At 49.0% G+C, this 16509-nt stretch overlaps 1 protein-coding gene across 6 annotated transcripts in view; it reads left to right on the plus strand.

The window, feature by feature from the left end:
- The first annotated feature begins 7704 nt into the window (after nt 1–7704).
- Nucleotides 7705–16509, plus strand: part of LOC122943218 (inter-alpha-trypsin inhibitor heavy chain H3-like) — a 28193-nt gene continuing 19388 nt past the window's right edge. For all 6 annotated transcript variants that reach the window (XM_044300789.1, XM_044300791.1, XM_044300793.1 and 3 more), the window contains exons 1-9: nt 7705–7849; nt 8645–8802; nt 8998–9102; nt 9664–9826; nt 10465–10575; nt 13271–13399; nt 13473–13589; nt 13739–13907; nt 14138–14263. In XM_044300789.1, coding sequence (XP_044156724.1) covers nt 7781–7849; nt 8645–8802; nt 8998–9102; nt 9664–9826; nt 10465–10575; nt 13271–13399; nt 13473–13589; nt 13739–13907; nt 14138–14263 — 1147 coding nt within the window. In that variant the 5' untranslated portion in view covers nt 7705–7780. The remainder of the gene's footprint in view (nt 7850–8644; nt 8803–8997; nt 9103–9663; nt 9827–10464; nt 10576–13270; nt 13400–13472; nt 13590–13738; nt 13908–14137; nt 14264–16509) is intronic.

Raw genomic sequence — 16509 nt, forward strand, 5'->3', positions numbered from 1 at the left:
TGTCTAAGCCGGTCTTCTAACCTCTGTAGGTGTCTAGCTCTTTGGTTTTCTGATCTTCTGGTTGCTAGATTCTTTGGGGATCTCTCCTCCTTTTTTTTTTTTTCTATTTTTATTTTTTTTCTTTCCCCCTCCATCTGTGTGTGGTTTATGATCACAAACTTATAAGTTAGACCCACCTTCCTAATTTGGAACTTTCCAATCATTGTCGGATAGGCGTGTACTTTGATAAGGAATGGGACATAACATCACTCAAAAGGCACTTTTGCTACTGTTGCAATGTCACCTACTTATACCTAGGTGGCACTGTTGTATAAGCTATTTGCATCATCCTATAAAGGGTTAAATATGTAAGTCTGACTTCATCTGGCATTCTATACATTTGACACCTGAAGTTAAATCAAAGCTATAGGGATTAATTCTGACATTATTTTTCCCAATTAGAGACAAACCTCTAGGCGTCTCTGAATGTTTCTCACACTGTTGATCTATGTACCTGTAATGATATGAATAGGCCTTGTCTTCTCACAGAGATATTTGTACCTCTTCTATACCAGCAGGTGATTAATTGTTAGTTACAAAAAAACACATCTTTGCAGACACTCTTTACAATGTTTTAGAAGTGAAATATTCTCCTATCAAGAAATATATACAGTATATGTGATACTGGATACATCAAGGTCTTTCATAACATCTAACAATATGAAACACGGATTTCCTATTAAATTTCTTATACAAAACTAAGGTTGATTATATGAGTTCATAGATATTCTGCTTCATTACTAAATCCCTGTTTAGGTAATTAGTACCAGCTGCTTCTAGGGCTTGCCCCTATCTCAGCTATACATTTATAAGGAGGCCTCTTCTGGTACATTCCTGGACAGAATACACTAATGAGCAGTTACCTTTATACACTGTAACCTCACCATGAACTTATATTCCACTACACATGAAGATTCATATAAGATGGTGCATATAATCCAACATGGCTTCTTCTAGGCCATCGATATCCACTATAACTAGAATATTTGAATATAAATGTTTTGCACCGATGAAAAAGCACAACACAGTGACGACTGCACACGGAACGTACAGAGGCCATACAGTGGGGAAAAAAAGTATGAAACACGAACAATTTTACAAGTTTTTCTACCTACAACGAATGGAGAGGTCTGTAATTTTTATTGTAGGTAAACTTCAACTGTGAGACAGAATCTAAAAAAAATTCAGAAAATCACATTGTATGATTTTTAAATTAATTTGCATTTTATTGCATAAAAAATAAGTATCTGATCACCTACCAACCGGCAGTAATCCTGGCTCTCTGACATGTTTTTTTTGTTTTGTTTTTTTAAGAAGCCCTCCTACTCGGCTTGGAAGTGACAGGAGCAGCGTGCGGTGTCCTGACCGGCATAAGCGGCAGAGCACGTGGAGGTGCAGAAGCCAGGTGCAGCGGGTGGCAGCATGTTGGCTCCAGAGCCGCAATCACCAGGAGATATTCCAGAGCCGCTCTCTGTTAGTTCCCCTGTGGGAAGAAATGATTCATGTCCACTCTGTGTCGAGTGCGCTATGTCTGGTCAGGGAGCCATTTGATCCCCCTTTTCTCTTGTCAATACACGTGTGTGTGTGTGCGTTTTGGGGCTTAAATATATATATACAGTCAAGTCCATAAATATTGGGACATCAACACAATTGTAACATTTTTGGCTCTATACACCACCACAATGGATTTGAAACGGACAAGATGTGCTTTACCCGCAGGCTGTCAGCTTTACCTGCAGACTGTCAGCTTTACCTGCAGACTGTCAGCTGTACCTGCAGACTGTCAGCTTTACCCGCAGACTGTCGGCTGTAATTTGAGGGCATTTACATCCAGATCAGGTGAACGGTGCAGGAATTACAGCAGTTTGCATCTGTGCCTCCCTCTTTGTTAAGGGACCAAAAGTAATGGGACAATTGTCTTCTCAGCTGTTCCACGGCCGGTGTGTGTTATTCCCTCATTATCCCAATTGCAATCAGCAGATACAAGGTCCAGAGGTCATTTCCAGTCAGCTATCTGCATTTGGAATCTGTTGCTGTCACCTCTCAAGATGAGATCCAAAGAGCGGTCACTATCAGTGAAGCCATCATTAGGCTGAAAAAACACCACAAACCCATCAGAGAGATGGCAAAAACATCAGGCGTGGCCAAAACAACTGTCTGGAACATTCTTACACAGAAGGAATGCACCGGTGAGCTCAGCAACACCAAAAGACCCGGAAGACCACGGAAAACAACTGTGGTGGATGACCGAAGAATTCCTTCCCTGGTGAAGAAAACTCCCTTCACAACAGTTGGCCGGATCAAGAACACTCTCCAGGAGGTAGGTGTATGTGTGTCAAAGTCAACAATCAGGAGAAGACTTCACCAGAGTGAATACAGAGGGTTCACCACAAGATGGAAACCATTGGTGAGCCTCAAACAGGAAGGCCAGATTAGAGTTTGCCAAACGACATCTAAAAAAGCCTTCACAGTTCTGGAACAACATCCTATGGACAGATGAGACCAAGATCAACTTGTACCAGAGTGATGGGAAGAGAAGAGTATGGAGAAGGAAAGGAGCTACTCATGATCCTAAGCATACCACCTCATCAGTGAAGCATGGTGGTGGGAGTGTCATGGCGTGGGCATGTATGGCTGCCAATGGAACTGCTTCTCTGGTATTTATTGATGATGTGACTGCTGACAAAAGCAGCAGGATGAATTCTGAGGTGTTTCGGGGAATATTATCTGCTCATATTCAGCCCAATGCTTCAGAACCCATTGGACGGCGCTTCACACTGCAGATGGACAATGACCCAAAGCACAAAGCATACTGCAAAAGCAACCAAAGAGTTTAAGGGAAAGAAGTGGAAGGTTCTGCAATGGCCGAGTCAATCCCCGGACCTGAATCCGATTGAGCTGCATTTCACTTGCTGAAGATAAAACTGAAGGGAAAATGCCCCAAGAACAAGCAGGAACTGAAGACAGTTGCAGTAGAGGCCGGGCAGAGCATCACCAGGGATGAGACCAGCGTCTGGAGATGTCTATGCGTTCCAGACTTCAATGTTAGACTTGTGTCCATGTCCCAATATTTATGGACCTGACTGTATATACTTCTATCTATGTGATTTGGTCTGTTCTCGCCTCTTAGGTTTCCAAGGAGGCGCAGAAGAAACCTAAAAAGCTGTCAAAGTGTATATAATGTTTCAAGCGGCTTCCAGATAATTATCCTAAAACATAGAAACATAGAATGTGTCGGCAGATAAGAACCATTTGGCCCATCTAGTCTGCCCAATAAAAGATTATGCAAGGACTGTATTGCGAGTATTATTCGCGAGAAACAACCCTCACTAATGGATGATTTCAGAGTTATGATACAGGAAGAAGTTAACTCCTCCTTGTCTCTCTTATCTACAACTCCTAAGGGTCCTCTTCCCCCCCCAAACGACAAACATTTATTTCACCCTCATCCTCGGACTCTGAGGACATGGGGGGAGGATGCCTCCTCTTCCAGGCATTGGGAGGAGGAGGACATTACTTCAGAGACGGATTTCTATGAGGGCGATGGTTCTAATTCGCTGTGGATGAAATGCCAGAATTATTGAAGGCAGGAAGAAATGTTTGGGGGACTAAGGGTTAAAAAGACACATGTATTCCCCATTAATGAAAACATAAGAGACATGATTTTGGAGGAATGGTCGGACCCCGAAGAACGTCTGGGTGTGTCCAAGGTTTTAAAAAACCGTCTGCTCTTTGATCCAACAGAATCTAAGATATTAGATGAGATCCCTAAGACAGACGTGCAGGTGGCAAAGGTCAATAAGAAGACAGCATCCCAGTTACCGGATCCCATGGACAGGAAAGCTGACAGTCTGTTATGCAAATCATGGGAGGCAGCGGTGTTTAACCTTAAATCAAATATCTCTGCAACATCTGCCGCTACATCCATGTGCCTTTGGCTAAACGAGCTTAAAAATCATATTAGAGATAAAACCCCTAGAGAGAAGATCTTGAATTCTATTCCCTTGCTAAAATCGGCCACTGCTTTCTTGGCGGATGCCTTTGCCGAGTCTGTAAGATTCTCAGCCAAAGACACCTCGCCGAGCTCTTTGGATGAAGTGTTGGTCAGGGGACAAGACTTCTAAAATGAAGCTGGGCTCCATTCCATTTTCAGGGGAGTATGTTTTTGGGCCCGTACTGGATGCAATATTGGAAAAAGCCTCAGATAAGAAAAAAGGTTTTCCAGAGGATAGACCATACAGAAGGAAATATCCCTTTCGTTCTTCCTCGGGCCAGGATAGATCGTACAGAGGTAAGGGAAAATCAGGACTCTGGAGCTACCCCAAGGGGGGCAGAGGTAGGGGCTTTTTCCCTACTTCCCAGAGCAAGCCCAGCGGTAGACAATGACGCCTGTGTAGGGGGGAGACTGAAGAATTTCCTGACATCTTGGGAATTGATTTCCCCAAACCCCTGGGCTCAGGAGATTATAAGGTCCGGTTACCGAATAGAATTATCTTCAGTCCCCCCAAACAGGTTCATTGTGTCCAGCCTCAGGTCTCTGACCGATCAGGAAAGAATCTGGCAGGGTGTACAAGACCTTTTAAAGATGGAAGTGGTAATCAAGGTTCCAATTTCAGAGCAAGGACGAGGTCTTTACTCCAATCTATTCCTAGTGGAAAAGAAAGGGGGCTCTTTTCGTACCTAAGATCCCTGAATAAATTCATATCTTACCGAAAATTCAGGATGGAGTCCCTGGGGCCCATAAATCCCCTAATATTAAAAGATGCCCTAATGTGCACGGTGGACCTGAGGGACGCCTACTACAATGTTCCAATTTATGCCAACTGCCAGAAGTTACTGAGATTCGCAATCAGAGACCACAGAGGGTTGATACATCATTATCAATTCACGGCCCTTCCATTTGGTATTTCCTCCGCACCCAGGATTTTTACAAAACTTGTAATCGAAATGGTGGCTTTCTTGAGGCAAAAATGACTAATCTTAGACGACTTTCTACACCTATGACCACCTTTTGGAAGACTTAGACACTTTTCTCTCAACACCGAGGAAACTGGGCTGGATAGTGAACACCGGAAAATCAAACCTACAACCGTCAACAAAAATAAGTTTCCCGGGGGTTATTCTGGAATCTCATATCCAATCCACTCTTCTTCCCCAAGACAAGGTCAAAAATCTGTGAGACAAAATCAGAATATTTCAAAAGAAGAAGATCTTCTCCATAAGGCAAGCAATGAGTCTCCTGGGCCTACTCACATCATGTGTAACCTCAGAACCTTGGAGTCAACTGCATTTTCGACCTTTACAAGCCTGGTTTCTCAGAGTGGAACCGACAATAGATTACCCTGGATTACAGAGTGTCCGTTCCTCACGTGGTAAAGATTTCCCTAAATTGGTGAGCAGTCTCAAAAAATCTCTCAAGGGGAGTTGTGTGGAAGAAGGCTCCTTATGTACAAATCATGACCGACGCAAGTCAGTCAGGATGGAGGGCAAAAGGGGGGGACCATTATTATCAGGGCTCCTGGCCCCAATCAATCAGCTCTCAATCCTCAAATTTCAGAGAACCAAGAGTAGTATGGGATTCCCTGAAAACTGCAGAAGGGAATCTTCAGGGTCTCCACCTAAAAATTATTTTGGACAACACGACTACCGTTGCCTATCTCTCCCATCAAGAAGGAACAAGATCGAAAAATCTCCTATCCTTATCCAACAAGACCTTCAACTGGGCAGAACAAAATATGAAATCCATTTCCGCGATCCACCTCAAGGGGTCACTGAATCTAGAGGTGGATTACCTCAGTCGGAGGAAATTAGACCAGACAGAAGGGTCCCTGAACGCAGAAGTTTTTCAAATGTTAGTGGACAGATGGGGCGTTCCAGAAGTGGACATGTTTGCTACAACGGAAAATCCGAAGGTAAAATTTTGTTCCCTAAACCACCGGGACAATCCCTGGGCATTGGATGCATTTACCCTGCAATGGGACTGAAGTCTCGCCTTTCCTCCACTTCCACTCATTCCCAAAGTGATTCAAAAGATCTACCAAGACAATACAACGTTAATCATAATAACCCATTTTGGCTGAAGAAAAGCTGGTTTGCCTCCCTCAAGAAGCTCTCCATCTCGGATCCTTGGCCTCTTCTGCCCAGGTAGGATCTTCTTCATCAGGGTCCGATTCTGCACCCCAATCCAGAGTTCCTGAAACTAGCAGCCTGGATCCTGAGAACCAGATATTGAAGCATCAAGGTCTTTCGGGCAGAGTAATATACACACTTAGAGCATGCAGGAAGAAAGTAACTTCTGCAATATATACCTAAAGATTTGGAAAAGATTCTGTTCCCAGTCGGGAAACCCATCTCCAAACCTGGAAGGACCAAGCATCCAGAAGATCTTGGAATTCTTATAGCAAGGACTTGAACCGGGGCTTAGCCCATCCACCCTCAAAGTACAGGTGTCGGCCCTCAGCTGTTTTTACGATTCCGATCTTGCTAATCTAACCACAGATGGATAAAAAGATTCATGAGGGCAGCCTCCAGGCTTCAATGAACTCTAAAGTCTTGCATTCCTCCCTGGGACCTTACTATTGTTCTTACTGGTCTAACACTTTCCCCTTTTGAGCCACTAGATGGTTATTCTATTAAATTTATATCTTTCAAAACCGCGTTTCTAATCGCAATCACGTCAGCCAGGAGACTGGGTGAGATACAGGCCATTTCCTTTAGAGAACCTTACCTGCGAGTCATGAAGGATAGAATAGTTCTTAAGCTAGACCCGTGGTTCCTCCCAAAGGTAGTATCAAATTTTCTTTGTTACCAGGAGATCATCTTGCCATCCTTTTGTAATCATCCTTCTAACAGCAAAGAATCCGTTTTCCATACCCTGGATGTCAGACGTACAGTCTTGAATTATATTGAGGCTACTAAAGATTTCAGGAAGTCAGAGAGCCTTCTAATTCAATTTTCAGCAGAAACGAGGGCAAAAAAATGTCAAAATCTTCCTTAGCCAGGTGGATTAGGGACACCATTTCCATCTGCTATGAGACTCAGGGCCTTCCCTGTCCACAAAATGTCTTCTTCGCAGGCGGAGAAAGCCAGAGCTTTGCAGGGCCGCTACATGGTCTAGTGTTCATACATTCATCAAGCGCTATAGACTAGATCTTTTCAGAACTTATGACTTGTCCTTCAGGCAGTCGCCCCCCCCCTTGATTTATTATTTTGTAATACCTTTCCTTAGGTTATTCTTCTCTTTTTCTCTCTTTTGTGTTAACCACCACCTTTTGCTCTTTGTAATTTTGGAAACACTGGTGTTGGTGGTGGGAGGGGGGGGGGGGATTTAAACCTTTCTCTGTTCCTGCTCCTACAGGGGTCAATCTCCTCGTGATCTCATGGAAGCTGAATTACCAGTAAGACTAATTGCGGCTTTCTCAGGATTAGAGGAGTGGATTTTCACAGGGAATGCATGGTTATGTGTCCATGTAGCTACCCTACATGGTGGTATGCTTACTATGACGGGCTCCCTGTTATGAGCGCAGCATGCTGACCCCCGCATGTGAGCAAACAAGGACAAGTATTGATCTGGGTCCATTCGGTTGTAGATGATTTTTGGACGCCACGTGACCCGCAAGCTGCAAAGTCTTCACACAAATGTTTGACTTTCCTGTTTGTTTCTACACAAAATTCCACTGAAGAGTTATCCATTAATCCAGAAAGTGACCGGAGACGGAGCAGACGACGATCCCAGCGAGCCATGAGGAATCTCCTGCTGATATCAGCCCTGGTCGCCCTGTGCGTCCCACCGCCGTGCCATGGCGGACGGGTGAGTGATTACCAGTCAGACCGGGATATTACCTGTAACCTTCTGCACATCGTGTATAGACTTTGGGGGGCATTTACTAACACTGGTGTCTTTTATACTGCTCTGCCCCCCCCCCCCCCCCCCCCCGGCGCCTCGATTATTTAGAGGTACACATTTCGGCAGGCCCGCACACCAGAACTGATATATCTGCACCGGTAACGGAGCTGCTGTAGATTTCAGGTAGCATTCACTCCAGTTCCCTGCCGTGAATTCTAATACTGGGTCAGCTAGTTCCCACACCGCCCACACACCTCCCCTCTCTGTCCAATTTTTGGAAAAGTATCAAACAGTTGTGCAAATCCCCAAAAAGTCACAAATTATTGTGCAAGCGGGCAGTGCACCAATTTTGCAACTTTTTGACACCAGTTTCCTGCCGCACAGGGTAGATTAATGTCGGCTTTGGTGCTTCAATCCCTCAACATTTTCAAGATCTCTTTCTGTCAGTGAATGAGTATTTCCATGGTTACTTCCAGAACCCATCCAGCCATAGTACTTCTCATAGCTGACAGTTTGTTACAATTGCGTCCAGTCTACACAATCCTCCGTGATATATTTTACCTGCTCTGATACATTGTAACAATTTGAGCTGTTATCCCCCCCCCCATTTAGCACATAGCTTTCAGCAATTACTGCTCCAAAAGGCAAATATTTATCTTTTCAGAGGTCTTAAGCAGTGATCTCTTAACTACAACTCCCAGCATGCTTTGCTGCTCTGATGTGATTGTTGTGACATGAAGGTGTGTTTCCTCCCCGCAGAAGATGGAGATCCGCAGCATGCACATACACAGCAGGGTCTCCTCCCGCTTTGCTCGAACCTTCATCACCACCATCATCCAAAACGTATGTAACTCCTCCCAAGAAACCGCCATTGAAATGGAGCTTCCGAAAACAGCGTTCATCACCAACTTCACCATGTGAGTGCTCTTTGGAGAAGGGTGCACATTATTTACAGCTTTCCCAGGCCCCTGAGCGGCAAATCTGCCTGGTAATGATCCCAGAAAGGGTCCGTGCATACCTGGTTATGGGGGGATCCCTCGGGGGAGGGGTTGGGATCACAACTTCTGCTCGTCTGATACATTGTTTCTAATAACGTGTTCTCTTTCTGCCAGGATCATTAACAATGTTACAACCACCGGGATCGTTAAAGAGAAGGCTGAGGCGAAGAAAGAGTATCAGAAAGCCGTGTCCGGGGGCCAGAACGCTGGTCTGGTCCAGTACGTATCTTGTGTATGAAAGGCCCTTCTTCCTGGAATCCTCGGTACATAGAGGAGGGGGCTCCATAACAGGTGCCCTGTTTTACCACTGAGGACAGACGGGCATGGGCAGCCCCTGGTCCGCTCTATAATATGTACACCCTTGTTGGGACCGATTGATCCCATCACACACCAGGGAAACCGCCTTATTACTGGCTGGTCATGGAGGTGTCAGCAGAATACGTGCTGCGCTGCTGGCAGCCTGCGTTCTGTAGGTGGACCGATCCCAGGGAGCCAGCAGCTTCTACATTGGATTTTCTGGAATTGCTGCAGTGTTAAAGTTGAGATTCGAATCATAACACATAAGGGTTAATTGCTCATAATGCAATTCCCTAACATAAGTCATCAGGGTGCAGAAGCATCGCAGGGCACTCATCAGTTTATGTAATAAGACTCCGATTCGCCAGATCCCAGTGTGGCCCCTGTGGACATCATGTCCTCTGCAGTGATACTTTGGCACCATTGGTTCTTGCTCTCAAATATGAAACGTTTAATTTAAGTCTCTTGGGACATTTCATGTAGATCTACTGGACGCAGAATGGAGAACTTCAAAGTCTCAGTGAATGTGGGGCCTCGGTCTACAGCAACGTTTCAGCTGGTCTACGAGGAGTTACTGAAGCGGCAGCTCGGGATCTACGAATTATACCTGAGAATTCGACCCAAAGAGCTGGTGGAAAGCTTTCAGGTAAGAATATAATGTCACTGCAGGACCCCCGTATAATATAATGTCACTGCAGGACCCCCGTATAATATAATGTCACTGCAGGACCCCCGTATAATATAACGTCACTGCAGGACCCCCGTATAATATAATGTCACTGCAGGACCCCCGTATAATATAACGTCACTGCAGGACCCCCGTATAATATAATGTCACTGCAGGACCCCCGTATAATATAACGTCACTGCAGGACCCCCTTATAATATAACGTCACTGCAGGAACCCCTTATAATATAACGTCATTGCAGGACCCCCTTATAATATTACGTCACTGCAGGACCCCCGTATAATATAACGTCACTGCAGGACCCCCGTATAATATAACGCTACTGCAGGACCCCCTTATAATATAACATCACTGCAGGACCCCCGTATAATATAACATCACTGCAGGACCCCCGTATAATATAACATCACTGCAGGACCCCCTTATAATATAACATCACTGCAGGACCCCCTTATAATATAACATTACTATAGGACCCCCTAGATCCCAGCCACTGCAGATCACAGGCTTTACTCAGATCCACGGTCTGCAGAACGCCATGATTATATTCATCCTGAGCTTCCTGGTTCATAATATTTAAATGGTTATTTTGCAGATCAATGTGGACATCATTGAACCACAAGGGATCAGTTTTCTGAAAGCCGTTGGGACGTTTATGACAAATGAACTTTCTGATGTGGTCAGAATAAATCGTACAGAAAATAAGGTAATAGCCAATTCAGGGATCTGGATAGTAGGACCAATCCCCCATGTGCAGGAGAGAAGGTGCAGGAGAGAGGGACTGTGCAGGAGAGAAGGTGCAGGAGAGAGGGACTGTGCAGGAGAGAAGGTGCAGGAGAGAGGGACTGTGCAGGAGAGAAGGTGCAGGAGAGAGGGACTGTGCAGGAGAGAGGGACTGTGCAGGAGAGAAGGTGCAGGAGAGAAGGTGCAGGAGGGAGGGACTGTGCAGGAGAGAAGGTGCAGGAGAGAGGGACTGTGCAGGAGAGAAGGTGCAGGAGAGAGGGACTGTGCAGGAGAAAAGGTGCAGGAGAGAGGGACTGTGCAGGAGGGAAGGTGCAGGAGAGAGGGACTGGGCAGTAGAAAAGGTGCAGGAGAGAGGGACTGTGCAGGAGAGAAGGTGCAGGAGGGAGGGACTGTGCAGGAGAGAGGGACTGTGCAGGAGAGAAGGTGCAGGAGGGAGGGACTGTGCAGGAGAGAAGGTGCAGGAGAGAAGGTGAGGGAGGGACTGTGCAGGAGAGAGGGACTGTGCAGGAGAGAAGGTGCAGGAGGGAGGGACTGTGCAGGAGAGAAGGTGCAGGAGAGAGAGACTGTGCAGGAGAGAAGGTGCAGGAGAGAGGGACTGTGCAGGAGGGAAGGTGCAGGAGAGAGGGACTGTGCAGGAGAGAAGGTGCAGGAGAGAGGGACTGTGCAGGAGGGAAGGTGCAGGAGAGAGGGACTGGGCAGGAGACAAGGTGCAGGAGAGAGGGACTGTGCAGGAGAGAAGGTGCAGGAGGGAGGGACTGTGCAGGAGGGAGGGACTGTGCAGGAGAGAGGGACTGTGCAGGAGAGAGGGACTGTGCAGGAGAGAGGGACTGTGCAGGAGAGAAGTGCAGGAGGGAGGGACTGTGCAGGAGGGAGGGACTGTGCAGGAGAGAGGGACTGTGCAGGAGAGAAGGTGCAGGAGGGAGGGACTGTGCAGGAGAGAAGGTGCAGGAGAGAGAGACTGTGCAGGAGAGAGGGACTGTGCAGGAGGGAAGGTGCAGGAGAGAGGGACTGTGCAGGAGGGAAGGTGCAGGAGAGAGGGACTGTGCAGGAGAGAAGGTGCAGGAGAGAGGGACTGTGCAGGAGGGAACGTGCAGGAGAGAGGGACTGGGCAGGAGAAAAGGTGCAGGAGGGAGGGACTGTGCAGGAGAGAAGGTGCAGAAGAGAGGGACTGTGCAGGGGAGAAGGTGCAGGAGGGAGGGACTGTGCAGGAGAGACTGTGCAGGAGAGAGAGACTGTGCAGGAGAGAGGGACTGTGCAGGAGGGAAGGTGCAGGAGAGAGGGACTGTGCAGGAGAGAAGGTGCAGGAGAGAGGGACTGTGCAGGAGAGAAGGTGCAGGAGAGAGGGACTGTGCAGGAGAGAAGGTGCAGGAGAGAGGGACTGTGCAGGAGAGAAGGTGCAGGAGAGAGGGACTGTGCAGGAGAGAGGGACTGTGCAGGAGGGAAGGTGCAGGAGAGAGGGACTGTGCAGGAGAGAAGGTGCAGGAGAGAGGGACTGTGCAGGAGAGAAGGTGCAGGAGAGAGGGACTGTGCAGGAGAGAAGGTGCAGGAGAGAGGGACTGTGCAGGAGGGAAGGTGCAGGAGAGAGGGACTGTGCAGGAGAGAGGGACTGTGCAGGAGAGAAGGTGCAGGAGGGAGGGACTGTGCAGGAGAGAAGGTGCAGGAGAGAGGGACTGTGCAGGAGGGAAGGTGCAGGAGAGAGGGACTGGGCAGGAGAAAAGGTGCAGGAGAGAGGGACTGTGCAGGAGGGAGGGACTGTGCAGGAGGGAGGGACTGTGCAGGAGGGAGGGACTGTGCAGGAGAGAGGGACTGTGCAGGAGAGAGGGACTGTGCAGGAGAGAGGGACTGTGCAGGAGAGAGGGACTGTGCAGGAGAGAAGGTGCAGGAGGGAGGGACTGTGCAGGAGAGAAGGTGCAGGAGGGAGGGACTGTGCAGGAGAGAGGGACTGTGCAGGAGAGAAGGTGCAGGAGGGAGGGACTGTGCAGGAGAGAGGGACTGTGCAGGAGAGAGGGACTGTGCAGGAGAGAGGGACTGTGCAGGAGAGAGGGACTGTGCAGGAGAGAGGGACTGTGCAGGAGGGAGGGACTGTGCAGGAGAGAAGGTGCAGGAGGGAAGGTGCAGGAGAGAGGGACTGGGCAGGAGAAAAGGTGCAGGAGAGAGGGACTGTGCAGGAGAGAAGGTGCAGGAGGGAGGGACTGTGCAGGAGGGAGGGACTGTGCAGGAGAGAGGGACTGTGCAGGAGAGAGGGACTGTGCAGGAGAGAGGGACTGTGCAGGAGAGAGGGACTGTGCAGGAGAGAGGGACTGTGCAGGAGAGAGGGACTGTGCAGGAGAGAGGGACTGTGCAGGAGAGAGGGACTGTGCAGGAGAGAGGGACTGTGCATGAGAGAAGGTGCAGGAGAGAGGGACTGTGCAGGAGAGAAGGTGCAGGAGGGAGTGACTGTGCAGGAGAGAAGGTGCAGGAGGGAGTGACTGCAGGAGGAGAGAGTGCAGGAGAGAGAAGTGTACAGGAGGGACTGTGCAGGAGAGAACAGTGTAGGAGAGAAGGTGCAGGAGACTGCAGGAGGCACTGCGCAGGAGGAGGAAGTGCGCAAGGTAGGAGCGCACAATGCATTATATGCAGGCTTTTCATTATTGACAGGGCTTTTCTCTCATCTTCAGGCTCATATTGAATTCCAACCAACCCTGCAGCAGCAGCGCCGATGTCCGGACTGCGTGGAGACTCTTCTGGACGGGGATCTCATGATAACGTATGATGTCCGCAGAGAGGCTTCTGCTGGGAAAGTGCAGGTGACTGGACTGCATTGTTACAGTTACATTCTGCTGGATTGTTACTTTCTGACATTGTCCTTTGTTTCTCCAGATTCTTAATGGATACTTTGTTCATTACTTTGCACCGGCCAACCTTAAACGTTTACCGAAAAACGTGCTGTTTGTCATCGACCACAGCGGCTCAATGTACGGGAACAAGATCAAGCAGGTAACGATGGCAGCGAATCCCATCACAAGACTATGATAGGGGGCGCTATTCATGCCGTTCTCCAATATATACCTGGACTATTACCCACAAAGCCCACCCCTGAGGATACGACCTGGACATGACCGCTCCTCTGTCATTAATGTCTGCAGACCTATGAAGCCTTCACGAAGATCCTGGAGGACATGCCGCAGGAGGATCACATCGGGCTTCTCATATTTGATGATAAAGTTGATTATTGGAAGAAGAGTCTGGTCCGAGCCTCGCCGAAGAACATCCGACAGGCAAAGCAGTATGTGAAGAAGATGACTGCGAGAGGAGGTAGGCTGGGGGTCCGAAGGTGGAGCGCAGGTCACTAGAAGCCCCCAGAATACAACATTGGGAACCTCTGTCACCATCCGATCACACGGCCCTGGTGCCTGAGGGGCCCCAAGTGTCCTCTCCGCAGTAGAACCAGTATTATATGACACCTGCTGGGGGTTACAGATTTGTCACTGGGGCCCAGGGTCGCCGTTCACCATTAACCATTGCTATTCCATGTGATTTTACAGGGACAGACATCAATAAAGCTCTGCTTACCGCAGCAAAAATGCTCACTAACGCCACCGCGAACAGAGCGCTGCCTCCTCTCAGCGCCTCCATGATACTGTTCCTCTCCGATGGCGAACCAACGTCCGGTGAGTAAGTGCAACTAAATATGGTCACATACGTATAGGAGACCGGGGGACAGGGGCAGAGCGAGAATTATTAACCATTTCAGTACAGCAAAGAGACTAAAATACTGCATGTCCTCTGCACCCTCAGTCCTGCCTATAATGACCCCCATCATGTCAACTGCAACCTCAGTCCTACCTGGAGTGACCCCCATCATGTCCACTGCACCCTCAGTCCTGCCTATAATGACCCCCATCATGTCCACTGCACCCTCAGTCCTGCCTATAATGACCCCCATCGTGTCCACTGCACCCTCAGTCCTGCCTATAATGACCCCCATCATGTCAACTGCACCCTCAGTGCTGCCTATAATGACCCCCATTGTGTCCACTGCACCCTCAGTCCTGCCTATAATGACCCCCATCATGTCCACTGCACCCTCAGTCCTGCCTATAATGACCCCCATCATGTCAACTGCACCCTCAGTGCTGCCTATAATGACCCCCATTGTGTCCACTGCACCCTCAGTCCTGACTATAATGACCCCCATCATGTCCACTGCACCCTCAGTCCTACATGGATTGACCCCCATCATGTCCACTGCACCCTCAGTCCTGCCTATAATGACCCCCATCATGTCCACTGCACCCTCAGTCCTACATGGATTGACCCCCATCATGTCCACTGCACCCTCAGTCCTTCCTGGAGTGACGCCCATCATGCCCACTGCACCCTCAGTCCTTCCTGGAGTGACGCCCATCATGTCCACTGCACCCTCAGTCCTGCCTATAATGACCCCCATCATGTCCACTGCACCCTCAGTCCTACATGGATTGACCCCCATCATGTCCACTGCACCCTCAGTCCTGCCTATAATGACCCCCATCATGTCCACTGCACCCTCAGTCCTGCCTATAATGACCCCCATCATGTCAACTGCACCCTCAGTGCTGCCTATAATGACCCCCATTGTGTCCACTGCACCCTCAGTCCTGACTATAATGACCCCCATCATGTCCACTGCACCCTCAGTCCTACATGGATTGACCCCCATCATGTCCACTGCACCCTCAGTCCTGCCTATAATGACCCCCATCATGTCCACTGCACCCTCAGTCCTACATGGATTGACCCCCATCATGTCCACTGCACCCTCAGTCCTTCCTGGAGTGACGCCCATCATGCCCACTGCACCCTCAGTCCTTCCTGGAGTGACCCCCATCATGTCCACTGCACCCTCAGTCCTGCCTATAATGACCCCCATCATGTCCACTGCACCCTCAGTCCTACATGGATTGACCCCCATCATGTCCACTGCACCCTCAGTCCTGCCTATAATGACCCCCATCATGTCCACTGCACCCTCAGTCCTGCCTATAATGACCCCCATCATGTCAACTGCACCCTCAGTGCTGCCTATAATGACCCCCATTGTGTCCACTGCACCCTCAGTCCTGACTATAATGACCCCCATCATGTCCACTGCACCCTCAGTCCTACATGGATTGACCCCCATCATGTCCACTGCACCCTCAGTCCTGCCTATAATGACCCCCATCATGTCCACTGCACCCTCAGTCCTACATGGATTGACCCCCATCATGTCCACTGCACCCTCAGTCCTTCCTGGAGTGACGCCCATCATGCCCACTGCACCCTCAGTCCTTCCTGGAGTGACCCCCATCATGCCCACTGCACCCTCAGTCCTTCCTGGAGTGACCCCCATCATGTCCACTGCACCCTCAGTCCTGCCTATAATGACCCCCATCATGTCCACTGCACCCTCAGTCCTTCCTGGAGTGACGCCCATCATGCCCACTGCACCCTCAGTCCTTCCTGGAGTGACGCCCATCATGTCCACTGCACCCTCAGTCCTGCCTATAATGACGCCCATCATGTCCACTGCACCCTCAGTCCTGCCTATAATGACCCCCATCATGTCCACTGCACCCTCAGTCCTACCTGGAGTGACCCCCATCATGTCCACTGCACCCTCAGTCCTGCCTATAATGACCCCCATCGTGTTCGGTCCTGCCTGGACTCACTCCCATCGTGTCCACTGTACCCTCAGTCTTGCCTGTAATGACCCCCATCGTGTCCACTGTACCCTCAGTGCTACCTACAATGACCCCCATTGTGTTCACTGCACCCTCAGTCTTGCCTGCAATGACCCCCATCGTGTTCACTGCACCCTCAGTCTTGCCTGTAATGACCCCCATTGTGTTCACTGTACCCTTAGTCTTGCCTGTAATGACCCCCATCGTGTTCG

The sequence above is a fragment of the Bufo gargarizans genome, chromosome 7 (assembly GCF_014858855.1).
Source record: "Bufo gargarizans isolate SCDJY-AF-19 chromosome 7, ASM1485885v1, whole genome shotgun sequence".
Classification (NCBI taxonomy): domain Eukaryota; kingdom Metazoa; phylum Chordata; class Amphibia; order Anura; family Bufonidae; genus Bufo; species Bufo gargarizans.